Raw genomic sequence first — 20,085 nt, 5'->3', positions numbered from 1 at the left:
ACGCCATTTCAGCAGTGTACACAAGCAAACCACTCTACTCCAATTAAACATCATCAACCACCAGTTAGTGCCTGTTCTTTCTCAACTCATTCCTTCTGGTTTCATCCGTCTTCCTTTTACTGTGGCTAAAATGAGCATATTCTGCTTCTCTTTCCTCATGGCCTCAATTCTGTTTGTTTCTTTCTCTCGGGTGCATTGCTGAAGGGTGCTGTTTATTGTGGAGTGACTGGTTGTTTTCCACGCTTCTCAAACACAGCTGTCAGCTATCTGAAGCCCGTATTTCTAACCCCGCCAGGACTGGGTCAACATGCGTCCTAGCTAAACGTAAAGATGTAAAAGGGATGATGTGAATTTGCATGTGAGAACATTGTCAAGACTTTCCAGAATAAATTCCCAGAGCCCTCTCTTAGGCTCAGACATTACAAGGGCAAGGCAAATGTTTTAGAACCACATGGCAGCCAAAATGCCTCCCTGGTAGAATCCCATGCCCCAGATACAGTTCCCATCGCAGGCAGCCAGTCGGGATCTGTCTTCTTTTAATCATAAGAACTTGGGAAATGGGGTTTTGGTTGGATGAGCCAGTGTTTTCCTTAAACACAATTTCTTGCGGGGCTTGAAGAAACTATTTCCCTTGGGTGTTGTTTTTCCAAAACATTACTTCTCGTTGTCTGCCAGAATGTTATCAAAGGAAATTGTGTAGTATAGCTCATGGCAAATTCCTACTGCAGTGGTCAGAGATGTCAACTACTTAGAAAAATAGCTCAAAGTTATGGCTTTGGTACATTTCAAAATAAGCCCTTGTAAGTTTGTCAACTGGAAGGATGTTCATTTTGAGGCAATTAGTCTGTTGAGTTTCTACTCTCTCTTTCTCTCTCTTCTCATACTCTCTCTCTCGGTCTCTTCATATATACAGTGTTGTAACGATGTACAAATGGTTAAAGTACAAAAGGGAAGATAAATAAGCATAAATATGGGTTGTATTTACAATGGTGTTTGTTCTMCACTGGTTGACCTTGTGGCAACAGGTCACAAATCTTGCTGCTGTGATGGCACACTGTGGTATTTCACCCAGTAGATATGGGAGTTTATCAAAATCGGGTTTGTTTTCGAATTCTTGTGGATCTCAGTAATCTGAGGGAAATATGTGTCTCTAATATGGTCATACATTGGGCAGGAGGTTAGGAAGTGCAGCTTAGTTTCCACCTCATTTTGTGGGCCGTGTGCACATAGCCTGTCTTCTCTTGAGAGCCAGGTCTGCCTACGGTGGCCTTTCTCAATAGCAAGGCTATGCTCACTGAGTCTGTACATAGTCYAAGCTTTCCTTAAGTTTGYGTCAGTCACAGTGGTCAGGTATTCTGGCCAAATAGCATTCTAGTTTGCTCAGTTTTTTTGTTATTTCTTTCCAATGTGTCAAGTAATTATCTTTTTGTTTTCTCATGATTTGGTTGGGTCTAATTGTGTTGCTGTCCTGGTGCTCTGTGGGGTGTGTTTGTGAACAGAGCCCCAGGACCAGCTCTTCTCCAGATTCATCTCTCTGTAGGTGATGGCTTTGTTGTGGAAGGTTTGGGAATCACTTCCTTTTAGGTGGTTTGGACTGAGCCTCGGCCTCCAGTCTAGTAGGGGATTTGCCGTGTTTCTCTGGGCTGCAGGGCCCCCGGAGGCCCCTGGGGTCAGGGATGGTGAGGGACCCCCCGCGGGGCCTGCAGGCCTGGGGGAAGGTGTGGTAGTCTGGGGTGGAGCTGTGGCGACGGCCTGTAGACTCTGGGCCTGGGCCCTCTGGTTTGATGATGGTGTTGGAGTCGTGCCTGGCCGTGCAGTCATGAGTGAACAGGGAGTACAGGAGGGGACTGAGCACGCACCCCTGAGGGTCCCCCGTGTTGAGGATCAGCGTGGCGGATGTGTTGTTACCTACCCTTACCACCTGGGGCGGCCCGTCAGGAAGTCCAGGATCCAGTTGCAGAGGGAGGTGTTTAGTCCCAGGGTCCATAGCTTAGTGATGAGCTTTGAGGGCACTATGGTGTTGAACGCTGAGCTGTAGTCAATGAATAGCATTCTCACATAGGTGTTCCTTTTGTCCAGGTGTGAAAGGGCAGTGTGGAGGGCAATAGAGATTGCATCATCTGTGGATCTGTTGAGGCGGTATGCAAATTGGAGTGTGTCTAGGGTTTCTGGGATAATGGTGTTGATGTGAGCCATGACCAGCCTTTCAAAGCACTTTATGGCTACAGACGTGAGTGCTACGGGTCYGTAGTCATTTAGGCTGGTTACCTTAGTGTTCTTGGGCACAGGGACGATGGTGGTATGCTTGAAACATGTTGGTATTACAAACTCAGACAGGGAGAGGTTGAAAATGTCCATGAAGACACTTGCCAGTTGGTCAGCGCATGCTCGGAGTACACGTCCTGGTAATCCATCTGGCCCTGCAGCCTTGTGAATGTTGACCTGTTTAAAGGTCTTACTCACATCYGCTGTGGAAAGCGTGATCACACAGTCGTCCGGAACAGCTGATGCTCTCATCCATGTTTCAGTGTTACTTGCCTCGAAGCCAGCATAGAAGTAATTTAGCTCGTCTGGTAGGCTTGTGTCACTGGGAAGCTCTCGGCTGTGCTTCCCTTTGTAGTCTGTAATAGTTTGAAAACCCTGCCACATCCGACGAGTGTCGGAGCCGGTGTAGTACTATTCGATCTTAGTCTTGTATTGACGCTTTGCCTGTTTGATGGTTCGTCGGAGGGCATAGCGGGATTTCTTATAAGCTWRCGGGTTAGAGTCCCGCTCCTTGAAAGCGGCAGCTCTACCCTTTAGCTCAGTGCGGATGTTGCCTGTAATCCATGGCTTCAGATAACCACCTGCGTGTTTGCCCTTTCCCTCTCCCTTCTGCAGGACTGCTTACTGTATGGATCCTGGTGTGACTGTCACAGCTGCAACATAACATTTCAACATGACAGAGTGAGTAGTTATTGGACATTGAGTGCAAATTGAACTATGAACTATGAGTACTGCTCCAGGGTTAATGTTATTGTGTGGCAATGGGTGTGCTGTGTTTTGGTAGCTTTCATTATATTCAGGTGACCTGATTCGGACGCAGTGTAGCAGCCCTACCCACCTGGTGGCATGTAATAACACACAAAAAACAGTCAGGCATAAATAGTGCNACAGAGCCCCAGGACCAGCTCTTCTCCAGATTCATCTCTCTGTAGGTGATGGCTTTGTTGTGGAAGGTTTGGGAATCACTTCCTTTTAGGTGGTTGTAGAATTTTTGTGGTTGTGGTTGTCTCTTTTCTGGATTTGGATAATTAGCAGGAATTGGCCTAATTCTGCTCTGCATGCATTATTTGGTGTTCTGCATTGTACACGGAGGATATTTTTGCAGAATTCTGCATGCAGAGTTTCAATTTGGTGTTTGTCCCATTTTGTGAATTCTTGGTTGGTGAGCGGACCCCAGACCTCACAACCATGAAGAGCAATGGGTTCTATAACTGATTCAAGTATTTTTAGCCAGATCCTAATTGGTATGTCAAATTTTATGTTCACTTTGATGGCATATAATTCCCTTCTCTGTCTTGTATGAAGGAAGTTAGAGGTAGTTTTATGAGCCAATGCTAACTAGCGTTAGCACAATGACTGGAAGTCTATGGTTATCTGCTAGCATGCTAGTAGATACCCATAGACTTCCAGTCATTGCGATCATGCTAGTAGATACCCATAGACTTCCAGTCATTGTGCTAACTCTAGTTAGTATTGGCTCGAAAAACTACATCTAACTTCCTTCATACTGGACACAGAGACATGAAAATGTTGAAAACGTTACTAAAAACGTATGCAGTTATGATATACCTATTAACAAAGCGAGCTTATAATTCGAGCTGTGTCCCAATTAATCAGTTTAGCAATCAGTACAGTTACCTTGTATAACAACATTTGCAAAAAAATAGACATAGACAGTATTTGATAAAAGCTTTATGTACTATTAGTTTATCAATGACACAAGGATTCTATAAGACGCTCACAACAACATCATGTATAGCCACTGACAATGTGTGTGATGTCAAACCAATAATAGCAGCGATGTCTGATGTATGGTTTTCTGTGACTACATGGGGACAATTCTCTATAACCCCAGCCAGATCTCTTCAACCTGTCTCTTCAACATAAGTACAGCGTTAGGTACTTTATGTCCTGCTATTCAAAACAATCCACAATTGCTTAATCAGAGCAAGAATGGTTCAAATAATAGCAGAGAGAACAGTCTATGACTAGGGTGGCTGGAGTCTTTGCCAATTTTTGGGGCCTTTCTCTGACACCGCCTGGTATAGAGGTCCTGGATGGCAGGAAGCTTGACCCCGGTGATGTACTGGGCCATACGCACTACCCTCTGTAGTGCCTTGCGGTCAGAGGCCGAGCAGTTGCCATACCAGGCAGTGATGCAACCCGTCAGGATGCTCTCGATTGTGCAGCTGTAGACCCTTTAGAGCAGGGGTGTCAAAGTCAAATGGACGGAGGGCCAAATAAAAAATGTAGCTACAAGCCGAGGGCCGGACTGTTCGAATGTTCATTGAAAAATTTTTAAATGACGCATATAGTCTAGTGAACCTAATTGAACCTACTGAAAACCTAACAAATATATTCCAATATGATCAGATAAATAAAGCAATATTTTCTTATGGCTCTGTCAGTAATCTTTAATTTTCAACAGACACAAAAGACAAATTTCCTTTATATAAAAATCCCCATAACATGAACATTAAATGAAAGAAACCGGTATTCAAGGCACCATCAGTANTGGCATGTAATAACACACAAAAAACAGTCAGGCATAAATAGTGCGCCCCCCCCCCTTTCATGGGAGAAATTACATGGAATTGTTCACTAAGGTGATAGCCCCCGGAATGAAACTCCTCCTGTAATGCTCAGTGCACCACAGGATCAACCGGTTTCTTTGACCTAATGGGAGTTGATCAAAGCAAAGGTGATGATCAAAGTAAAGGTGATATGGGTGGTCCCGGCTGAAGATTATGTGGCGGGCTTTGCGGTGGATAGGGCGATCATTCTGAAGGGAGAGTTGAGGACTTGGGGAGGCCAATCAGTTTAAATTCTTCAGTTTGTTGCATTGTGAGACTCTGAGCGTATTGTGATAACAGATGCTGCCGTAGATGAGTAGTGGTTCAATTATGCTCCGGTATCACATTGCTGTGATTTCTTAGTTATTTCAGTGGTGTGTTATTCGAAGGTGAGTTTGTGGTCTATTGATATTTCGAGATATTTGAATGAAGGAACCATTTCGATGGCCTCTCAGTTGATGAGGAAAGGGTTGTCACGTTTTTTTTGCGGAAGTTGGTTGGTATTTATTTTGTTTTGGAGATTTTGAGATCCAGGTAGTTATTGCGACACCATTCACTGAATTGGGTAAAGGATGATTGATATTGCTGGAAGGATAGGGGGTGGGACAGGATGTCTGTGTCATCAGGGTACTTGAAAAGGAGTGTATTGTGGTCCATGCTTTGGCAGTCATTGGTATACAGGGTGTAGATTAACGGACTAAGAACGCAACCCTGCGGCGCGCCCGTGTTGGTGATGCGCACAGAGGACAGGGTGTCATCTATCCTCACGGCCTGAGGTTGATGGTGGGAGATACGTACAGGTTATTGAGCTTCTGGATTATAGTGTGGCGTTGGATGGTGTTAAAGACAAAGCTGAAATCCACGAACAAGATGTGTGCGCAATTCCCTGTTCCCTCCAAGTGTTCCAGGAGCCTGTGCAGCATGCAGACCACCACGTCATCCGTTTCTCTCCCCACTTTGTAAGCAAACTGGTAGGGATCAAGGGAGGAGTGAATGGTGGGCAGTAGGATGTTAAGAACCAGTCTTTCCAAGCATTTCATGATCAGTGAAGTGAGGACAACAGGTCGGTAATGGTTGAACTCAGTCTGAGGAGACTTTTAGGAATGGGGACAATGGTAGATGTTTTTGTGCTGATGGATAGTGATAGGTCAAACAGTCTGTGGAGGATGGGGCTGAGCTCAGCAGCGCAGGCTTTTAGGACTCGACCCGGTGTCCCTTGTGGCCCCGCTGCCTTGCACTTAGCTTTGTGTCATCATGAGCCTGTGGAGATGGTTTATCGGAGTAGCCTGCACACTTCCTGACTTTTTGAAAGGAATGCTTAGCGTTCATGTTGCTGAATTCCTCCTCCATCTTGTCCTTGTACCTTAGTTTGGCTTGTTGAATGGTATTTTCAGTTGGTGTAGGGACTGTATATCCCAATGGGAGAATGCAATCTTCATGCGTAATGCGTTTTTGATTCGCCATTTATCCATGGTTGTTCTCGTGGGGATCACACAGTGTATACAGAACTTGATATAGTCCGTTATTGTGGTAACCATTTGATCAATATTGTTGTTGGAACCAGACACGTGTGCATCTCAGTTCATACAGGCGAGGGACCCCTGGAGCTGGGCAATGGTGTCATCAGTCCATTGTTGGTAATAGGTGCCATGTGCACCGGTTTGAGTGTGTCAAGAACTGCAACGCTGCTGAGTTTTTCATGCTCAACAGTTTCCCATGTGTTTCAAGAATGGTTCACCACCCAAAGGACACCCAACCAATGGCCGCCCAGTGGTCGAAAATGGGTCATTGACGAAAGAGGACAAAGGAGGCTGATGCGAATTGTTTAGAGCAACAGACGGGCTACAGTTAGTCAACTGACAGTCCAGTACAATATTGGTGCCAAAAGACCCATAAAAGAATGCACAACTCATCGCACCTTGAAACGATTGGGGTATGGTAGCCGACGACCTTACAGAGTTCCACTTCTTTCAGCAAAAAACAAGAAACTGCAATTGCAGTGGGCTAAGGAACGGAAACACTGGACACAAACTATTTGGAGTAGAGATCCACTACCAGCCAACTTGACAAAACTGTAGCAAGCATTGGCGTCAACATGGGCCAGCATCCCTATGGAACGCTTGACACTTTGTAAAATCCATGCCCCAACTAATTGAGGCTATTCTGAAGGCAAAAGGGGGTGCAACTCAATATTAGGAAGGTGTTCCAAATGTTTTGTAAACTCAGTGTAAGTGGGCGTAAGGAAACATAACAGCTAATTGGGCAGATTGGTTGCCACTCAAGACAGTTTTGCGTGGCTGCTTGCTGCTTCCTTGCAGCTGTTTTAGTAATTCAGTTCAACCATTTATCTGGAATGTGATCATCTCGACACACTCCACAACTCCCATGATGCTCTGTGGCACAACCCCAAAACACAACAACTCCTCCCATCCTAAATTAACTGTTGGGAGAGTCTGTTTGACAAGTCCAAGCATCTAGGTGCCCAACTATCTCTCGTATGGTAACAGTAGTCAACCTAACTATCAACAACATCTTTAGACTGTGGTGTAGTCATGTGAGCAGCTTGTGTCACTGCCGGGTCAGGGTGTCAACTGGACACAGGACCAGTCTGAGCAATGACTGTAGCAGGAACCCACTGTGGTCCGTTGAGGTAGTTCCTAGCTTGCCTAACAACTGAAACTTAATTCTTCCACTGCGTTCGCTACATACTTCAGTCTGAGACTGCCATCATTGAAGTTGTTTGTGGTGAGGTCAAAATGAGGAGTGTTGTACAAAACAAAGTCGTCAGCAATTGGATAATCTCTAACCAATCAGAGTTTCAAAGCCAATGACAAATTTTCAAACACCGCTATACCCACGTGTGTTCTGGCTCTGGCCCAACCCATAGGTTTTTGGGACCAATCAGACGATCTAGAATGTGTTTGTGTTTTAGAAATCCTAGGGAAAGTACTCAGATCCAGACTCATTGCGGAGGAGAAACTAACGTCTGTAGCCTTTGGCCGGAGCAAGGAGTTTAGGTAGCCAGGCAAGTTCCTAGCTAAAACAGTTTCTCCAGGATTGAAAGCTCTGTCCTTTGCTGTCAGTTCGCAACTTTTGACTTGGCTCTCCTGTCTTCTTTGCGTTCTGAGGTTTGATTAGGTCGAAATTTGTGTGTAGCTCTCTCTTCATGAGTAACAATGCAGGCGAAGCTTTGGTGGTTGCATGAGGTGTATTCCTTTAAGATAACAGGAAGCTGTTCAAATGTTGGTGCTGTGTTCCTTGACCCTGAGATGCTTTTAAGGCATGTTTCATGGTCTGTGCAAACCTCTATGCCAGCCTGTTGGTTGATGGATGATAGAGTGCGTACCTGATTGGTTGTACGCCATTCACCTGTTGTACCGTAGCCATTACCACTAGCTGTGGTCCGGTGTCGCTAATGAGTTAGAGTGGCAATCCAAACTCACTAAACACTTCTCTATGCTTCTCAATAGTCTCTCTGCAGTAGTAGACATCATGATGGCAACCTCTGGTCATTTGCTATAAGCATCCATGACCACTAGAAACATTCTGTCTTCAAATGGACCTGCAAAGTCGATATGTATGCGTTGCCATGCCTCATCCTGCCAGTCCCACGGATGAAGAGGTGCAAGTTTAGGTACGTTGAGCACCTTCTGACATGAGGAACATTTCACTTTCTCCTCAATGCTTCCATCCAATCCAGGATGTCCTTAATGCAAACCATTCCACAATAAACTGAGTGTTGCTGTTGCAACACTAGTTTCTTCAGTGAAGGCGGAAAGATAACTCTCCTCCCCCACAGCAGACAACTGGACTGTACTGGCAGCTCAGTTCTCCTTGAAAGGTAAGGTTTCAGTTTTGGAGCAACTTTACCTTTGATAATAATGTCTATCACTTCAGATAAKACTGGGTCGTTTCTTGTGTTTCTCTGCACTTGTGTTGAAGTGACTGATGCATTTTCCACTTGTCTGAAGTAGAAGATGTCCACTTGGCGTGACTCTGGTTTYTCTACAGGTAGTGGTAACCTGGAAAGTCCATCTACGTTGCATTGCAGTTCTGACTTGKYGTAGTTGWTGTCATAGGTGTGTGCTYATAACAACAAAGCCCATGTTTGTATTCTGGTTGCAACAAGTGACGGAATTCCAGTATGCGTTCCAAAGATGCTCYTCAGCAGACYATGATCTGTAAGAAGGYTGTACTCCCACACCATATGGACTAGCATCACAAGCTAGTTGGATGGGCAATGACTGGTCGAAGTGCATCAGTGCCTCAGATTTCACGAATGCTTCCTCGCATTGTTCTGTCTATTTCCATGTTTTGTCCTGACAAAGCAACTGATGCAGCTGTTTCAGCTTTGTTGCTAAGCTCTGGATAAAGTGTCCGTAGTAATTCAGTAATCCCAGGAAAAAACTTAGTTGGCTCACTTTGAGGAGCTGGTGCGTCCAAGATAGCCTTGACCTTATGAAGGCRCTTGGCGTTGATTACGTGTCCTAGGTATTCAACCGATTATTGAAAGAATGCATATTTTAACTCACAGTCTGTAGTCCAATCTCTGTAAGGTCGCATCGAAGTTTTGTAGATGGTTTGTCTTCGTCTTTCCCAGTAACGAGGATGCCATCCAGGTAGCATTGTACTCCTGCCACTGGCATTAAACAAAGCATGTGTGTCCATGTATGCTGATGATTTAACCATATAGGCATCAGCAACCACAGCTAATGAAGTCACTGAAACTCTTAACAAAGAGTGGCCAGTAATAAACTGGTCCTGAACATCTCTAAAACTAYGAGCATTGTATTTGGTGCAAATCATTCCGTACTTTCTAGACCTCAGCTGAATCTGGTAATGAATGGTGTGGCTGTTGAACAACACCTGGTTAACTGTGACTTTAGGAGACTAAATTACTTGGCGTTACCTTAGATTGTAAAATGTCATGGTCAAAACATATAGATTCAATGGTTGTAAAGATGGGGAGAGGTCTGTCTGATATAAAGWYATGGTCTGCTTTTTTGACACCYCACTCCAAAAAGCAAGTTCTGCAGGCTCTAGTTTGGTCTAATCTTGATTATTYTCCAGTCGTGGGGTCGAGTGCTGCAAGGAAAGACCTAGTTAAGCTGCAGCTGGCCCAGAACAGAGCGGCACATCTTGCTGTTCATTGTAATCAGAGGGATGATATAAATACTATGCATGCCAGTCTCTCTTGGCTAAGAGTTGAGGAAAGACTGACTGSATTACTTATTTTTATAAGAAACATTAATGTGTTGAAAATCCAACATTTTTGCACAGTCAACTCACACACAGCTCTGACACAAACACTTACCCCACCAAACATGCCACCAGGGGTCTTTTCACAGTCCCAAAATTCAAGAAAGCGTACAGTTTTATATAGAGCCATTATTGCATGGAACGCCGTTCCATCTCATATTGCTCAAATAAACAGTAAACCTGGTTTAAAAAAACAGATAAAGCAACACCTCACGGCACCACGCCTCTCCCCTATTTGWCCMAGATAGTTTGTGTGTATCTACTGATATGTATGCTACGTGTGCCTTTGCAACAGCTAATGGGGATCCTAATAAAATACCAAATACCAAACTGACAGTGCTCTGATAGTAAACCCCCTTTTTCCCCCAATTTTGATCTCGTCTCATCGCTGCAACTCCCCAATGGGCTTGGGAGGCGAAGGTCGAGTCATGCATCCTCCAAAACATGACCCGCCAAACCGCGCTTTTTAACACCCGCCCGGCTGGCTAACCCGGAAGCCAGCCGGGCGCCAATGTGTCAGAGGAAACACCGCTCACCTGACTGCCGAGGTCAGCCTCCAGGCACCCGGCCCGCCACAAGGAGTCACTAGAGCGCGATGAGCCAAGTAAAGCCCCCCCGGCCAAACCCTCCCCTAACCCGGACGACACTGGGCCAATTGTGCACCGTCCTATGGGAGTCCCGATCACAGCCGGTTGTGATACAGCCTGGGATCGAGCSCGGGTCTGTAGTGACGCCTCTAGCACTGCAATGCAGTACCTTAGTCCGCTGCGCCACTCGGGAGGCCCAACAACACAATTTCTTAAAACTTTGGCAAKGGGTAAAGTCTACAAAACTTAGTTCACTTTGTTTGGAACAGAACTGTATTGAGATCAAATGTCTCATTGATGAGTAAATTAACAGAATGTCKGCCWAAATCCATCTCGTTTCATCTTCTCCCACTGCCGGCCACTGGGGTTTCTCTCACTACGATATTTAGTAGTGAGTGGGAACGCCAACCGGATACTTCACATTTATACATCCGGTGAAATATCTGTCTCATTGTTCTATCTGTGATTCTAGCCAATGAGAGGGRACATACGRYTGTGAACAATAGTCCATAGAGATGGATAGAGGGCTCATCTTTGTATCTGTGCCATTATAGCCTCTGTAACTGCATGGACAACGTCATTGAGGCTATCTCAATTTTAAACTAGTCAATTATCTTCTTATTAATTTGCTGATTGCTCCCAACTCATAGGAATCCCCACCCAGTTGCCTACCTAAAAATGGTGGAAGCCCTCAATGGCAATGGCCATGCTAACACGAGTCATATCCATGATGAGTCCTCTATGTCTATGAAAACAGTCAAAACTCTGATATAAAGTCGTTTTTTTTCAATGTTACCAAAATGACACGAGRGGCCACTATATCAGTGTATTGGTAACAACATAGCCATTATGACATTTCTATTCAATTAAATAATAGCAAATTCCCAACTACATTTTTGTTGAACAAATTCGAAACTCTCTCATTGGCCTCCATACAAAAATGACTAACTTCGTGGGCTTATTTTGGTGGACATATTTTGGTTGGAGTAAAACCTTTCGCTTCTCCGCTTCCTCTTWGACATTAGGGGACGTGATATGAAAGTTAAGCGGAAGTGAAGCGGTTTCATTCGGTCGTCACTAGTTATTACAGCCACAAAGTTATAAACCCCGCCCATTTCTAAAATGTGTCTTAATAAAATCWGATTTTAAACCTAKCCACACTACTAACCTTATGCCTAACCATAACCTTAAATTAAGACCAAAAGGCTATTTTTAGTTTTCACAATTTGTTACGATATAGCCAATTTTMWCTTTGTGGCTGTGGTAACTAGTAACAACCGTTCGTTTCACAGGGAAATTCCTACCCGTCACCTCAGTTTCTAAACCATACGTTTGCTGTCACCGTGCGGTGCGCACCGTAGTATCAAACGCTGCCTTTGAACTTTTTCCAGGCTGGGAAACGATACATTAAAACGYAGAAGAAAGCTCCATCGACAGAAGAGCGGGGAAGAAGTGAAGGGGAAACTCTGTAACACTGGAGGTAAACGAGTTATCTACCCATGCTATGTTGGTGTTATTAGGCCGCTCTAGTTCAGTTACGCTCAAAGCCCGCTAATCACATATATATATAGTACAAAAAAAGTGTAACTAATGTTAGTTACTGGTAGCTTTTAAAGTCTTATCGATAACGTTAGAAACAGAGGCAGGCGTTAGCAAGCTAGCTAGGTAATGTAGCTTCTTTAATAATTTGAGGCAGGGTTGCCTTGTCAAAAAGGGCCCCTGCTGATGAGGCAGTCTGTAGTGTAAACTTGTTGGAGTTATTCAGCGACATTGGCAGCCACACCTTTTTCATAGTAAATAGAACGATAASGTTCGCTAGTGTTTAAAAAGTGGAGCTGACTAACGTTAACTTCCCAGCTGATAGAATCAGATGTTTGAAGAGGGCTTTGATAGTKAAAATGGATCAAATGTAATAAAGTTAGCTACCAAACTAGATAACTTTACTAGCTAACAAACGCTATAGCAGCAGCCAGCGTTTACTGACCGTCGTTAGAATTTGCAACTGCTGTATAATAGCTTAGCTAACTGCTCTTCAATCTCTTATGCAAATTACTACCGTTATTTAGTTAACTATAGTAGCTAGCTACATATGTGTTGATAGGTACCTTTTTTACCCTCTAAATTAATATTCAAATCGGTCATAATGAAAAGGAAACTAAAGTTTCTGGAAATGTATAGCAAACTAGCGAACGTTAGCTATATTTGCCATTCACCAATAGCTTTATTATGTCAACAGCCAAGCCAAGTCTTCATTCATTGGCTGATTTGCCCATCCAGTAGTTTTTGTTATCCCTCACTGATCCAGTATCTCACTTTGATTTCCATAGAGGTGCACAACTAACAAGATACAGCCTGGCTACAAGTTGTCCAACAGTGTTATTTTAATTTTATCTTATATGGTCAAAGTATCACCACCTCAAGTATTGATATTAGTCATTCATTCTTAATTTTTACCCTTACAGCGGTCATGTTAGGCGAACGCCGCAATGGAAACCTGCTTGTCCAGCTGGGCCCGAAGCTGCAGGCCTACCCAGAGGAGTTGATCCGGCAGCGGCGGACTCATGATGGCCAGACAGAGTACCTGATCCGCTGGTGCCTGCTGACCATAGACGACGGTAGTGGCTCAGGTGGAGGGAGCAATGAGACAGGAGGAGAAGGGGGAAGCAGTTCAGGGGTGGGCGGTTCAACCTCAGGCGAGAGCAAGACGGAGAACATCCTGATGTGGATGTCAATGGAGGACGTCTACGCCAACTGCCCCACGCTGCTGGGCAAGCGCAAGGCAGATGCCCAGCGGCCCCTCCAGGAGGCAGAGGAGAGGCCCGGCGMAGATTTCCCTGCTGATGTCACCTTTGATGAGGTGGAGCTCTCTGACATGAAGGACGATGTCAAGAACTTGGTCAGGAGGGCACGCAAGCAGATGACCAAGAAGAGCGACTTTGCCATCAGCACCACACACACCATCCATGTGCTGAGTGCCTACGCCAGCATCGGCTCACTGGTGGGTGTCTTCAAGGAGACGGGTGCCCTGGACCTGCTCATGGAGCTGCTCTGCAACAAGGAGCAACAAACCCGCAGAAGTGCTGGSAAGATGCTCCGGGCTCTGGCCTCTCATGACGCAGGTATGGTGGGGCTTTGATAATTTCATTCTTACACTGTCCCAGTGTCAGCCATATTGGAAATGAGAGTAGAGAGACTGAGGCAGTAGTAAGTGGTGGTAATACATTCTATACTAGAGGTCGACCGATTATGATTTTTCAACGCCGATACCGARTATTGGAGGACCCAAAAAGCCGATACCGATTAATCGGCTGATACATTTTTTTTGTTTTTTTTGTAATAATGACAAGTACAACAATACTGAATGAACACTTATTTTAACTTAATATAATGCATCAATAAAATCAATTTAGCCTCAAATAAATAATGGAACATGTTCAATTTGGTTTAAATAATGCAAAAACAAAGTGTTGGAGAAGAACGTAAAAGTGCAATATGTGCCATGTAAGAAAGCTAATGTTTAAGTTCCTTGCTCAGAACATGAGAACATATGAAAGCTGGTGGTTCCTTTTATTTACACGAGTCTTCAATATTCCCAGGTAAGAAGTTTTAGGTTGTAGTTATTATAGGAAATTATAAGGAACTATTTCTCTCTCTACCATTTGTATTTCATTAACCTTTGACTATTGGATGTTCTTATAGGCACTTTAGTATTGCCAGTGTAACAGTATAGCTTCCATCCCTCTCCTCGCTCCTACCTGGGCTCGAACCAGGAACACAACGACAACAGCCACCTCGAAGCAGCGTTACCCATGCAGAGCAAGGGGAATAACAACTCCAAGTCTCAGAGCGAGTGACGTTTGAAACGCTATTAGCGCGCACCCCGCTAACTAGCTAGCCATTTCACATCGGTTACACACAGCCTAATCTCGGGAGTTGATAGGCTTGAAGCACAGCGAAGAGCTTCTGGCAAAACGCAGGAAAGTGTGTTTGAATGAATGCTTACGAGCCTGCTGCTGCCTACCACCGCTCAGTCAGACTGCTCTATTAAATCATAGACTTAGTTATAACATAATAACACACAGAAATACGAGCCTTAGGTCATTAATATGGTCGAATCCGGAAACTATCATCACGAAAAACAGACGTTTATTCTTTCAATGAAATATGGAACCGTTCCGTATTTTATCTAACGGGTGGCATCCATAAGTCTAAATATTCCTGTTACATTGCACAACCTTCAATGTTATGTCATATTTACGTAAATTCTGGCAAAATAGACTGCCCAAACTGTTGCATATACACTGACTCTGCGTGCAATGAACGCAAGAGAAGTGACAATTTCACCTGGTTAATATTGCCTGCTAACCTGGATTTCTTTTAGCTAAATATGCAGGTTTAAAAATATATACTTCTGTGTATTGATTTTAAGAAAGGCATTGATGTTTATGGTTAGGTACACGTTGGAGCAACAATACGCACCGCATCGATTATATGCAACGCAGGACAKGCTAGATAAACTAGTAATATCATCAACCATGTGTAGTTAACTAGTGATTATGATTGATTGAGTGTTTTTTATAAGATAAGTTTAATGCTAGCTAGCAACTTACCTTGGCTTCTACTGCATTCGGTCAGATCGGTGTCCAAAAATACCGATTTCCGATTGTTATGAAAACTTGAAATCGGCCCTAATTAATAAGCCATTCCGATTAATCGGTCGARCTCTATTCTATACTTATCACCTTCCTTTCTATATAGACCACTGATCTTAACTGACCAGACAGAAAAAGCAGGCTTACTGGTAGGCTAGGCAGGGTTTCTGCCCTCTTGCTGTCACCTAGACTGTCCTTTACCACTATTAATATTTCTTTATCAGTGATGAGCTGTGAAAAGTGAGGGAAAATGTTTTGTGTAGACTACTTAATATGTGAGGACTTGGCCCCTGTCTGTTTTACATCTGCACACAGTTCCTGTAGTCTGTTTATGAATTAGGCTATGGTCCCTGATGTTTTTGGTGTGTTGGTGTGAAACATGACCCATCTGCCTGGAGTTCCACTCCCGTTACTATCCAAAACATGTTTATAGTGCAGGACACCATTTGTTTTCGGTTACGCAGTTTGTTGAGTGTGGTTGTTTATTGGATTACAGAGCATGTGCTGCAATGTAAAACACAGACCCCTATTAGGTAAATCAGTCACRAGGTATGTGTAATATTCTTCTGTAAGCATCATTGACCTGAATAATGGTATTTCTGCATGAGTCGTAGCTTTATTTGCCAAAAAAGGGCTTAAATTCTTGATTTAGCCACTGGGTAGTTTTTCCTTTGGCTGATAGTTTAAGTTTCCCTAGCATTTTCTATTGTCATTGACTGARAATACTTCCCATTTTTAATTTTGAAAGTGAGAGTCTGTGGGCAATGGTAAGCCTAACTAGCAGGTTGGCATTTATTGTCATGAATCTTGCACTGGATGCAGCTCTGCAGTATAGTCACTAGCTGGCACAGCCACTAAGTCATAAAATCAGATTTTAAAGCTAAACTTAACCCTAACCACACGGCTAACCCTAATGCCTAACCTTAAATGCAGACCAAAAATCTAGTTTTTGTTTTCCTGAATTTTTACAATAAAGCCAAAMTTGACTTTGCAGCTTGCCCATCTAGCGGAAATTGCTCAGTTCTGCCTCCAAGGGCAAGATTTGTGACAAAAAACATCAACCTGCACCTAACTATGGGAACCTGTGTAGTGAGTGCCTAAATTACATGACAAAATATTTGTGCTGTAGTTCTAATACTTGAGGGATGCTGCTTGTTTACTTGACCTTTAGTCATGACATGTAATTCTGTGCAACTAGTCTGGATCTGAACCCAGACCAGTGGCAGGGAGCTTAGTGGTTAGAGCGTTGGGCCAGTAACCGAAAGGTTGCTGGATGGAATCGCTGAGCTGACAAGGTAAAAGTCTGTCTTTCTGCCCTTGAACAAGGCAGTTAACCCTGTTCCACAGYCACCGAAGACGTGGATGACGATTATGGCAGCCCCACTGCATCTCTGATTCAGAGGGGTTGGGTTAAATGCGGAAGACACATTTCAGTTGAAGGCATTCAGTTGTACAATTGACTAGGTATCCCCCTTTCTTAATTTGAATAAACTTTCGGAATGTGTGACATAAGTCTGTAGCAATTGACAGGCATGATGACAGTTGGCCAGTGGCGTTTCACTGATGCAATGACAATCTGTACAATCCAAAACACTTACCACGTTTCCATCCAGACTTATTATCATCCATTATCTCATCATGTAGACTAGCCTACCTGTACTGAATCTGCGAGCTGTTGTTGGCTAGAGTGCACTTGCCAAGACCAGAGACACATTTAACAATTTTTGACAAAACTATCGGTTGAGTTGAAAATGCGATGGAAACACATTGAACCTTTTTTTTCTTTTTTCGGAACATGGTAAAGCGAGAAATAACATTTTGTGTGCACTACGTCATCACGCAGTCTTAATTTAGTTTTTTTTCATAGATTTTATCCTCAACGAGTACGTTAGGAAAAACACCATTGGTGGGAAAATCTGCGGATTTTTMAATATTTGCATGAAAATCTGTTGACAATTGGATGGAAATCTTGAAAGCTTGTGAAAAATATTTGTGGTATTGGTAATGCATTGTACCAGGTCCACTTATTTCCCATGTATTTTCTTGCCTTCCCACTGGCCCTTTTTTAGCACAGGCCCGCCCACTTGGGAACCAGACCTGCCCACAGGGGAGCCACGCCCAGCCCATCAGAATCAAATCAAATMTATTTATAAATCCCTTCTTACATCACCTGATATCTCAATGTGCTGTACAGAAACCCAGCCTAAAACCCCAAACAGCAAGCAATGCAGGTGTAGAAGCACGGTGGCTAGGAAAAACTCCCTAGAAAGGCCAGAACCTAGGAAGAAACCTAGAGAGGAACCAGGCTATGAGGGGTGGCCAGTCCTCTTCTGGCTGTGCCGGGTGGAGATTATAACAGAACATGGCCAAGATGTTCAAATGTTCATAGATGACCAGCAGGGTCAAATAATAATCACAGTGGATGTCGAGAGTGCAACAGGTCAGCACCTCAGGAGTAAATGTCAGTTGGCTTTTCATACCGATCATTCAGAGTATCTGCTACCCGCTCCTGCTGTTCTAGAGAGTGAGGGTCTGGGACAGGTAGCAGCACGTCCCGGTGAACAGGTCAGGGTTCCCATGCAGCCAGGCAGAACAGTTGAAACTGGAACAGCAACCAACGGCCTGGTGGACTGGGGACAGCAAGGAAGTCTCAGGCCAGGTAGTCCTGAGGCATAGAGAGAAAGAAAGAGAGAGAGAATTAGAGAGAGCATACTTAAATTCACACAGGACATCTGGATAAGACAGGAGAAATACTCCAGATATAAACAGACTGACCCTAGCCGCTCCGACACAAACTACTGCAGCTAATACTGAGGCCTGAGACAGGAGGGGTCGGAAGACATTGTGGCCCATCCGAAACGATACCTGCCTGGACAGGGCCCAAAACAACAGGATATAAACAGGCTCCCCACTTTGCAAAGCACAGCCCCCACACCACTGAGGGATATCTTCAACCACCAACCTTACCATCCTGAGACAAGGCCGAGTATAGATCTCTGCCACGGTACAACCAAGGGGGGGCGCCAACCCAGACAGGAAGATCACGTCAGTCGAACGCATCCCTCCTAGGGAACGGCATGGAAGAGCACAGTAAGCCAGTGACTGAGCCCTGTAATAGGGTTAGAGGCAGAGAATCCAGTGAAAGAGGGGAACCGGCCAGGCCGAGACAGCAAGGGTGGTTGTTGCTCCAGTGCCTTTCCGTTCACCTTCACACTCCTGGGCCAGACTACACTCAATCATAGGAAACCTACTGAAGAGATGCGTCTTCAATAAAAGACTTAAAGGTTGAGACAGAGTCTGCGTCTCTCACATGGGTAGGCAGACCATTCCATAAAAAGGGAGCTCTATAGGAGAAAAGCCCTGCCCTCCAGCTGTTTGCTTAGAAATTCTCAAGGACAGTTAAGAGAGGCTGCGTCTTGTGCCGTAGCGTACTTAGGTGTGTATGGCAGGACCAAATCGGAAAGATAGGTAGGAGCAAGTCCCATGTATCTTTGTAGGTTAGGGCAATAAATCCTTGAAAATCATCCTTACCTTAACAGGAAGCCAGTGTAGAGAGGCTAGCACTGGAAGTAATATGGTAATTTTTGGGATTCTAGTCAAGATTTCTACAGCCGTGTTTAGCACTAACTGAATTTATTTTAGTGACTTTTATCTGGGTAGCCGGAAAGTAGAGCATTGCAGTCAGTCCTAACTTAGAAGTGACAAAAGCCGGGGGCATCCCGGGTGGCGCAAGTGGTCTAAGGGCCTGGCATCGCAGTCGCTAAGGCTGCTGCGCCACCACAGAGTCTCTGGGTTCGCGCCCAGGCTTGTAGCACAACCGGCCGCGACCGGAAGGTCCGGGGGGGCACAAATTGGCCCAGCGTCGTCCGGGTTAGGGAGGGTTTGGCCGGGGGACTATACTTGGCTCATCGCGCTCTGGACTCCTTGTGGCGGCCGGGTGCCTGGCAGTGGCGACGCTACGAGCAGTGCACGGTGTTTCCTCTGACACATTGGCGCCCGGCTGGCTTCCGGTTAAGCGGCGCGTGTTAGAAGCAGTGCGGCTTGGTTGGGTTTTGTGCTTCGGAGGACGCATGGCTTTGACCTTCGTCTCTTCCCGAGCCCGTAACGGGAGTTGGTAGCGATGAGACAAGATAGTAATTACTAAGCGATTGGATAACCACAAAATTTGGGGAGAAAGGGGGTAAAATTAAAAAAACAAAAGCATGGATACATTTTTCGTGCATTAATTTTTGGAACAGAAAGTTTCTGATTTTTGCAAATGTTACGTAGATGGAAAAAAGCTGTCCTTGAAAGCAGTCTTGATATGTTCGTCAAAAAGAGAGATCGGGGGTCCAGAGTAATGCCCGAGGTCCTTCAGTTTTATTTGAGAACGACTGTACAACCCATCAAGATTAATGTCAGATTCAACAGAAGAATCTCTTTTGTTTCTTGGGACCCAAGAACAAGCATATCGTTTTGTCTGAGTTTAAAAGTAGAACATTTGCAGCCACGCTCTTCCTATGTCTGAACAATCAGGCTTCCAGCGAGGGCAATTTGGGGCTTCCACATGTTTTCATCGAAATGGTAACGCTGTGTCATCTGCATAGCAGTGAAAGTTAACATTATGGTTTCGTAAATGACATCCCAAGAAGGTAAAATAATATAGTGAAAACAATTGTGGTCCTAAAACGGAACTTGAAGGAACAGCCAAAATTTAACAGTTGATTTGTCCAGAGGACAAAGTCATCACAGAGACAAAACTGAATAAAG

At 44.5% G+C, this 20,085-nt stretch overlaps 1 protein-coding gene across 1 annotated transcript in view; it reads left to right on the top strand.

Moving 5' to 3' along the window:
• Positions 1-12,065: 12,065 nt before the first annotated feature.
• The window catches only part of LOC111951986 (cullin-9), a 79,025-nt gene continuing 71,005 nt past the window's right edge, over positions 12,066-20,085 (top strand). The window contains exons 1-2 of the mRNA XM_070434892.1: positions 12,066-12,164; positions 13,147-13,803. Of these exons, the coding sequence (XP_070290993.1) occupies positions 13,152-13,803 (652 nt within the window). The 5' untranslated portion in view covers positions 12,066-12,164; positions 13,147-13,151. The remainder of the gene's footprint in view (positions 12,165-13,146; positions 13,804-20,085) is intronic.

Source organism: Salvelinus sp. IW2-2015, linkage group LG25 (assembly GCF_002910315.2).
Source record: "Salvelinus sp. IW2-2015 linkage group LG25, ASM291031v2, whole genome shotgun sequence".
Taxonomy (NCBI): domain Eukaryota; kingdom Metazoa; phylum Chordata; class Actinopteri; order Salmoniformes; family Salmonidae; genus Salvelinus; species Salvelinus sp. IW2-2015.
Note: the sequence above shows the minus strand (reverse complement) of the source record. Positions and strands in the feature narration are given on the sequence as shown.